The 9,674-nt window shown below is 34.3% G+C and overlaps 1 protein-coding gene across 1 annotated transcript; it reads left to right on the top strand.

The window, feature by feature from the left end:
• Positions 1–8,659, top strand: LOC134856474 (acetylcholine receptor subunit alpha-L1-like; the record flags this gene model as incomplete). The annotated part of the gene is given in 4 exon segments (XM_063872743.1): positions 1–152; positions 2,772–2,915; positions 7,400–7,516; positions 8,381–8,659. Coding segments are annotated over 4 exon segments (637 nt in total), but the record flags the coding sequence as incomplete, so codon positions are not given.
• Between the last annotated feature and the right edge of the window lie 1,015 nt (positions 8,660–9,674).

The raw sequence follows: 9,674 nt of genomic DNA, 5'->3' as shown, positions 1-9,674 counted from the left end.
GGACCTGGTGTCCACTTCACTCGAGTATGAGACCAGATCAGCAGTGCACGATGTGGCTAAAGAGTTTGATGTCATGGTCTACACTCTCACTCTGAGCAGGAAGCCAGCCTTCTTCGTCTACACTCTCGTAGTCCCATGTCTCATGCTCACTCGTGAGTAAAACACTGCTCGTAACTAGAAAACAAATGGTTCCAATCTAGGGTTGTCATTATTATAACAGGGTTTATATTTACGCGTTTACGCCTAGCAAGCGGCTGTTTTTGGGCGCTCTCAAGTCAGAAAAAATAGAATATTTTGTCCAGGCAACTTCTTTGTTTATAATGCTTCTATAAAATAGATAATGATCCAGATCTAGAAAGCGAAAAAAAAAAATTTCTTTTTAAAATTAGTGATCTTTCCGTTACTTAGATCTTCTAAAAACTTTAACGTCACTTTGTCCTTCCATTATTAATCCAGCAATATATTATTGAATTGGTTTTTAGTTTTGTCATGGCAGTTCTGATCAAAATTCTGAGTTCGGCAGTTCTGAGTTCGGGAAGAAATAGATAATCATATTGTGTCATTTTCAGTCTTTTTCTGAAGATTTTGGTCAACAATTTAAAATTATCCTATGTCAAATCTTTAAAGTTGAAATATCAGATTTTTTGCTTTTAAGTCTTTTACGCCATGCTTTTAAAGTTTGTGCGCTATGATCATTCATTTTGAGGTTGAAAGTTTGCGTATTTGATAAAAGAATCCTCAGAACTGAAGCAATTGTTTCTTTTATTAGTTCAATGTGGCTATTTTCAGTTTTGTCACATCTGCATAAAGTCTAAATTTGTTGTTGGGTTGTTCAATGACCGATAGAACCTTGATGTAAAAAAATAGTAAAAGACCCGGAATTGAAGTTTATCGCATCCTATTTGTTCAACGTTTCATTCTGTTAATTGCCCCAAATTTCAATACGATGTTTGCTGTTTTCAAAGTAAGATTTAGGAAGTTTGTGTAAGTTTTTTATGTCTTGAATTAGGTTCACAATTGCGTCTACAGATGATCGCCTGTTACGGAAAACAAATTGGGTTTCGAAAAGGTACTAAATTTTTGGAAAAAAAAACTCTTTTTCATACAATTATATATTAAGTTATCAAAGATTTTTCCTATCATTAGAAAAAGTGAAATAAATGAAATTTTTCAGGTTTTTTTGTCTGTGTCTTTTTAGATGGGCTTAATTTTTAATTAACTTAACTTTGAAAGCACCAGAAAAAATCCTTCCCTGAAAATCAATTCTGATAGCTCCGCCATCACTTCCTATGGATGTCTGATGAAAATCTTATTCATATTGTAGCAATTACTGCTGTAATTGTTTTTGGGTTTGTCGATGCTTTGTGAATTTCCAGAAGCTCGTTTGTTGATTATTTCATGGAATTATGTCAATGTGGTGACGCTTTTTTTGGGGTTTTGGGTTTTAATTTCACGAATTTACTGCAAAATATTGGTTCTCGGTAAAACTTTCTTGGGAAAAAATTAAATGCGAATACTCTACTTGTTGTTTTATTTCCTTGAGCGTTGTATATTTTCGATATATTTTCGACTTTTTGAACTGATAATTTTAAAACATAATATAGATCACGTTTTTCCTCGCACTAAATTTTTAAAAACGTTTGGTTGTGTTTGTATCATGACTTTTGGCTGGTTTGTAAATCGACAGGTGCATATGCAATCGTTTCTGCAGGTTCATATACATTCGTTAAAAGAAATTTTATAACTAACAAATTTAGGGTAAAAAAATAGCGACAATGAGAATCCAGTACTGACTTAAAATAACCAGACAAAACGAAAAAATGTTGAAACTTCAAACGCATTTTTCTCAAATTGGGTTAACATTAGACAAAAAGTGAAGAGAACAAACGTAGCTTAAATTTTTGCCAGAATTAGTTTGATGCATTTTTCTCCGGAATTCTCAACCAAACATTTTCCCCAAAAATGGGTCAATCAAGTTTAACTAATTGATCAATTAATTAATCAAGAATTACGCTGAAACTACTTTGTTAATAGATAAGAAAATTATAAGACAAGAAGCCTCTTACACAGCCCAACAATGTTCTAAAGGGTTAAATCTCTAAAAACCTGCATAAGAGAAAAGATTTTTGCTTGCTGTCAACAAATGTGATTTTTACTATATAAAACCCAAAATCTTTGCTTAAAAGCAAATTTTGAACAATTTGCGCAAGTTTTTGGAGATTTAACACTTCTAGAACTTTGTTGGGCCGTGTAAGAGGCTTCTTGTGTTATAATTTTCTCATCTATTAACATAGTAGTTTCAGCGTAATTTTCGATTAATTAAAAAAAAGCCAAGATGGCCCATTTTTGGGGTAAATTTTTGGTTGAGAATTTCGGTTAAAAAAATTGCACCATTATAACTCTAGCAAAACTCTAAGCAATATTTGTTCTCTTGATTTTTTGTCTAAACTTAACCTAATTTGAAAAAAAAAACGGGTTTAAATTTCAAAATTTGTTCGTTTGATCCGGTTAATTTAAATCAGCACTCGATGGACGGCATGGTTGCACCTCTTATCTCTTTATTGAACCATTTTCCCATTTCCATGTCATTATAGTCATCTACCTAGCAATAACCCCCCTATGGTATCTACTTAAGAATCTCCATCCCCTACCTATACCCCTGCCGTATAGACAAGCTTTTATTGAAATTTCTAATTTGCTGCATTCTGGTTTGTCAAAAAACCTTCAGTTTTAATCTACTTAACAATCTATGTCAGTAGATCTGATTATAGTGCTGGTGGTTTTGTCGATCTACCTGCCAGTGGACAGTGGGGAGAAGATGGGTCTGGGGATGACCATCATGCTGGCTCAAGTGGTCAACCTCTTCATCCTCTCAGGCCTCATCCCCACCTCCTCCCAACATTTCCCCAGACTAGGTTAGTCAACCGAAGGAAATCGTATCACGTGTAGGTCTAGGAGTGGCCTTTGTTATTCCAAATAGCAACGAATGTGCCATTCTTCAGTCTCCGATACTAAGAAATGTCTTTTTCGCCCATGAAAAACATAAAAAACGAGCTTGTAACTTTTTAAAGGTTGGGCAGTGCGATCAAGATTAGTAAGGTGTAGAAAGATTATTCCGAATTTTTTTCTTTTTTCTCGGCAGTGAGCAAACTTTTTGAAATACTATTCAATGACTAAATCACGACTGAAAAAGTTTTCATTTGATACCAAACTTCACCAAAATTCTGTGAAACACCAAAAATTAAGCGGACAAAAACATTCAAGTTTATATTTATTCTCCATTTTACGTGAGTATTGTAACAAAAAAGTACGTTTTTTCGAATCGGAAATTTTTCAGACTATCAAGCGTGACAAAACTAAAAAAGTGGAAACAAAAAAAAAGCAGCTCGGAATGTTCTTTCAGATATTAGTTCACCATTAGGCATCGCTACTTACTGCTTCTTAGAACAGTTTGCAAGTTATTTTTTAAATGCTTCAAGCAAAGAGAACGTCCAAAATGATGAGTATCAATTAAGAAAATTGTAAATTGGGTCATGGCCAAGGATCTTACAACAAACTATATAACTTGTGAGACCCTGAGAACCTAAAGCAGGCGTTGCAAGGGAAGTAACGTGAATCAAACCTGACACTGAACTCAATATCACTCGATAACACCAGAAATAAGTTTTTGTAATTTTTCAATTACTTTCATTGAATATAGGACAAATGCTGAAGACAAAATTGTTTCGGAAATAAGATAGTTTTTCGATATGCTTCAATCATTGAGGGCAGAAAAATCTGTAATTATTACACAGCGAATGGATCTTCATGTTGAAAAATCCATTCAACGGAATTCAAGTGAATACAATTCAATAATAAATTTCCAGCGAAAAAGATGTCACAACATTTGCTTGATTGTACTTTATTTTTAAATTGATGAAAACGCTTGGCAACAAAAGTTCAAGTAAAGCTGAGTTCTGCAAATTCTCATGGAACACGATAAACGAACATTTTCTATTTTAAAAGTAGCCAAATATATAACTTGTGAGTTTTGCTACTTTTCGGAAATAAGATAGTTTTTCGGCGGTCACTATTTTTTCTTAATGTTTGTTGAACAAAGGACAATTCTCGGCCTACCGGCTTGTTAAAACAATTATTACTTAGGACTGTTTTTCGGACTGTTCATTGAGTTTTTTTGTATCGGACTGTTTTTTCGTTCATTTTAAAAGTAGCTTCTCGGCTACTTTTAAAATTAGGAAAAAGTAACAAAATTAGGAAAAAGGCTTTCCTAATTTTGTTACCTTGAAGTAACACCTTGAAGTAACACCTTGAAGTTACCTTGAAGTTACTTCAAAATTAGGAAAAGGCTTTCCTAATTTTGAAGTAACAAAATTGGGAAAAGGCTTTCCTAGTTAGATCTAGGATTTTCTCGAAGAATTTTGAATTGAAAAGGAGACACAAAAACAGGGCAAAAAATTTTCAGGAAAATTTGACCAAGAAGTCGCGTTTTTTCGGCGCGCCCATCCCGCTCAAAAATAGTAAATATTGGCGTCAAAAGCGCCTTTGGAAAATCTTAAGGGTCCGTCAGTCAAAAATGGACATCTCATAATAGTACAGAGGGGGATTCTTTGGGTTGGCAGGGGATCGAATCCTTGAAAGGGGAGGACACCCCTGCCCCTAAACTCTCTAATGGCTAGAGCTATGAAAATCTTTGTTAGAGATGAAATAGTGATTTGTATGAGAGACAACCTCTGAAAGCCTTATCAAGGAAAAAATTATCAAGGAATGAGTAGTTATATGTTTCTTTCGGTTTCAACTACTAATTTGGCAGGAACGTATTTCATATCTTTTCTTTAAAAAAGCTGCTATACTACCATCAAGCTTCTTCAAAGTTTGCCCATTTTTATTCTCGTACTGTTCAACACTATAATTGCTCTTTATTTAAGTATCAAAGTTCCATGTTACTCTAAACCCAACCAACACAAGTTCAAACTGCTAAAAATTTGTCTAGGATAATGGACGCAGTCAGCTCAAAAATGAATTCAGCAAAACGTTTGTATGTGAAACAAAAACATGAACGTGCATTAAAAAAATTATAGGTGATACCATATACTAATTTCTTTTTTTTCATGTGAGTGCTTCGCCTTTTTTGAAACAAACTCTTTTTCCTCATCTTACTCTTTTTTCAAAAAAAAAAATTTGCATCTAAAATGCAAATTAATTGATCAAAGATTAGACAATACGGCGTTGCTATTTCAGTAAAGCAAATTTTGAAACAATTAATCAATTTTTTGCCTTGTTTTTTTTTAAAATACAGATCAAGGCTTTGATCCATAGTTTATGCAATTTAATTCTCGCATTGTAAGAAACAGAAGAATTAAAATGACTGATCGTATCAGGGCGCAACCCCTCTATATCTCCTCTACGTAAAATAAAAAGTGATAAATTTTGCTCCTAATAACAATTCATTTATGGCAAATCAACCAATTCGGAACGATTGCTCAGACGGATTAATTATCCGCTTACGCGTTATTAGCGCGAATTATATTGCGCGTTAATTGTCCCAATTTGGCCAAAATGGCTAAAATGGCAATCTTTAAACCCTCACAACTTTACGAAAAATGATCACAGGTGAAATATCTTTTCAAATTTAAGCTCAGGACAACAATACCTTTTGAATGATATAAAAAATTTTTATCAAAAATGGCTAGTTTAAAAGTCAAAATTTGTCTGAAGAAAAAAAACCCACCCCGAGCACAAATATTCCGTTACTTTCGTATCGAAAGTCGGAACAATAAAATAGCAATGCGGTCGTTGCTATTTTCCTTAGCGTAGTTGATTATTTTACCTCCGATTTTAAGAAAAACACACCAGTTGGTTTGCTTATTATGTAAATAAACGCAAATGAACGCAAGCAAGAGCAAGGTAATACACAAAGCAAAGCCGTATATTTGAGCGGTGAATTCTCAATGGTAGGCCGGCTTAGTCAAAGGGATACTTCGAATTTCAATTTCAAACATGCTTGTACGGGAGGACCGCTTGTTCGAATCCGCCTCGGCGCCTAAATTTGCATCTCAGTTTGTACCGGAGCATTCAATACTTACTAGCTCTGTTCAATACAGTAGCTTGAGTGATTATCTACCGGTGAAATTAGATGTGAGAAGTGGTGCTAGTGTGGTTCGATGTGTTCAGGGGGCTGAGACCTCCCGTCAGGTAGCCACGTAAGTAACAAATCAATTATGGCAAATAAGCTTCGTTCAACCAATTTGGAATGATTTATAAGACGGATTAAATCTCCGCTTACGCGTTAATCGCGCAAATTATATCGCGCGTTAATTGTCCCAAATTGGTCAAAATGGCCAAAATGGCAATCTTTAAACCCTCATAACTTTACGAAAAATGATCACAGGTGAAATATCTTTTCAAATTTAAGCGCAGGACAACAATGGCTTTCGAATGATATAAAAAAATTCCGTCAAAAACGGCTAGTTAAAAAGTCGAAAATTGTCTGAAGAAAAAAAAACCCACCCCGAGCACAAATATTCCGTTACTTTCGTTTCGAAAGTCGGAACAACAACAAGGCAATTTTGATCTGAAATACTGCTTATCTAGCTATCGCCACAAAATCGGCATCTGTCTGTCTTGCCCAGTGCTTTATTTAAATAATGGTCATTAAAAACTTTGAAGCGCTAAAAAATATGAGGAATGATGATTTTTCTTAACTTCTGCTATCGTGTGGAATTTGTTGTAATTTTTGCTGCCATGTGCTTTGACTTATAAATTACCCCATTTTTGTATAATTGAAATTCCATGTTTTCCTTAAACTTTGAAAAACATTTGTGGCACTAATACCCGGACTCATCAAGTTGTTTAGCCAAAATTACGGAAAATAGTATCATTGTGCATATGCCAAAGATTATTTTAAGCCGTAATTGAGATTGCCACAAATCTGCGGCACATAACTCCGCATAGTTACCGCGTAAAAAGCTTCAAATTTGAAATTGATCAATCCCGCAGAGATTCCGCGTTATTGAAGCATTTTGAGCAAACTAAGAGTTTTTATGAGAAAAATTCCAATGAAAATTTCAAATGTTCTGAGAGATGTTTTTAGGTACTTTAATCTTCGAACAAAAAAATTTGGCGGTGGAAAGTTAATTTAAAAAAATGGCATAATATGACTTGTACAATGGTTTAAATGGCAAAAATATGCTCACCTTTGGCAGAGAATTTCCGCATTTTTTTCAGAAATGTATTTTTTCCGCAGAAATGTTTTTTTTTCAGCAGAAAGCCCGCATAACTCGTTAAAAACGCATGCAATCTGCATGGCATGATTTAACTACTTAAACTCGAATCTTTTGGCCAAGCCTTTCCGTAATATTAGAGACAACAAGACATGATTTCTTAAACTCATTCTTTTCAGGATATTATTTTCTGGTGACGATTGGGCTGATAGCACTGTCTCTGCTGTACAATGTCATCAACATCAACATGTACTACTACAGCTACTCTAAAATCTTTCAAGTGTTCTTCCGCAAACGTTAGTCCATAATCTGACAGTGTTTTTTAGGTATTTGTGTAAAGCTCTACTAATTATTTAAATATCTTCTTCATATAAATTGAATAATGCATGTATCATGGAAATACACGATTTATGAAAAGTATATCTGAAAAGTATACCCACTAAATCAAGCTCTTTTTATGAAAGAATTGAAGAACCAATCTCCTTGTTATAATACTTCTAGTTTTTTGGGGATGGATCTACTAGGATTTTTTGGAGTGAGCAATAAAAACAACTAAATACAGGGGCGAATTTAAGGGGGGTTTCGGGTCGGATGCTTTTTCCTCAGGGATTCGACGCCCCCCCCCCCCCTGTGGACCCACAAGGCCTCCCCCCTTTGTACTATTTTGAGATATCTATGTTTGGCTGACGGACCCTAAAAATTTTATAAAGGCGCCTTGGGCGCCAATATAAACTAATTTTGAAGAGGGCCTAAAAAAACGCGATTTTTTTAAATTACAGAAAGTGCCTAAAAACGCCTTTTTTGGCCTGTTTTTTTTCCGAGTTTTGCCTGCAGCGCAGATAGTTTGGCCACAACATAGTCTTTTTAGTGCTTTGGGAGAGCTCGGAGAATCAATTTGTACAAGCTAAAAAAAAGGTCGACAAAACTTTTTTTGAAAATCCTAGATCCGCCCCTGCCTAAAAAATTTTTAATCTATTTTTTGAAAACATCTTTTTTCTTTTGTTTTTTTTGCTCGGCTTATTTTTACGAATTAGAGAAACTAAGGCGCTTTGGAGCACCTTTTGAAAAATTTAGGCAAAAATGCCTTTTCTACGCGCATTCGCTTCTCAAATAGTGTTGGTCCTCAAACTGTTTTCTACTTCAAAAGCTATCAATTCTAGAAAATGATCAAAACGATGAAAACTCTGGGATAATGAGAGAGCCCAAATCTACTGAAGAGGCCATTGGACTTCTGAGTCAGCTGGTGGGTGAACTGGACGAGCAGCCGGACAACGGGGAGGAGAGAAGACGCAACAGGTGCATCGTGCTGGATCACATTTTCGGGACCATCATGCTGGCTGTCATCCTCATCACTACTGGAATATTCTTCCTTCCAGAAGCTTGAACTTCAAATTCAAATTGTGTTTGAAGTTAAGTCATTTAAATAGATTAATTTTAACCAATAGATCAATAAAAAAATTCAACTTCAAAAAGAATTTTTGGAGATTAAATCGGCATTTTGAATGCGGATTGCAAAGCTTTCCTGTAATTTTTTTTCCAGATTGTATATTTAATTTTATATAAATTAGAGTTGCTGTCAAGAAAACTGATAGCAGTAAACAATATCTGCAGTAGACTTGTTTCAGCATCATTTTTCTATACTCAGATTTTTAAAAAATCACTATTTTCACGATTTTCAATAAAACAGTCAAACAGTATCATCTCACACCAGAGTTGCATGGGCAAAAATCGATTATAATACAAAAAAAAGTTGGTCTAAATATTGTCAATATAATCCCTGATTGTTGCAAATATGGACCACGAACTTGGTTATAATGTCATTCTAATCAATTATTTCCGTAAAAACAATCCAATAAAATCCATTTAAAAGCCATTATAGTTGATAATTATCTCTATGTTTCTTTGCACCTACTCAATTTTATAACGCCTGTTTAATTCTCCCTCATTTTCCCCGTACACGTTCAATCCTTCCCCCGGTTTATTTTTTCCTCATCTTCACCCCCCTCCCCTCCAGCCCCATCCCCCGCCCCGAGAAACTATCATTGTATAAAAAAAAAATTAATTTTTTCATAAACAAAACTAAATCTCGTTTTATCGTGGATCATGGAAGCTCAAAGCAACTATTAAGTTTGAATTATACTGCACTGTGTTTGAAGTTTTAATCCATCGTATAAATCCATTATAATCCATTATAAATGATTATAATTAAATAAAGTAGCTAAATTCATTTTATAATCAATTATAATCAAATAAAGTATCTAGGTGCATTTTATTGATACGACAAAAAGTAAATTATAATACATTTTAAATCGATTACAATTGATTTTTTTTCCAGGGACTAGCATTGAAAATCTTATAAAATTGATTATTATTCATAAAACCCCAGCAAAAACTTGCATGGTTTTTGGTTTGCAGAGACGATTTTGACAATTCCATCGGTGCTTTGTAAATTGA

The sequence above is a fragment of the Symsagittifera roscoffensis genome, unplaced genomic scaffold, assembly GCF_963678635.1.
Source record: "Symsagittifera roscoffensis unplaced genomic scaffold, txSymRosc1.1 SCAFFOLD_905, whole genome shotgun sequence".
Taxonomy (NCBI): Eukaryota; Metazoa; Xenacoelomorpha; order Acoela; family Convolutidae; genus Symsagittifera; species Symsagittifera roscoffensis.
Note: the sequence above shows the minus strand (reverse complement) of the source record. Positions and strands in the feature narration are given on the sequence as shown.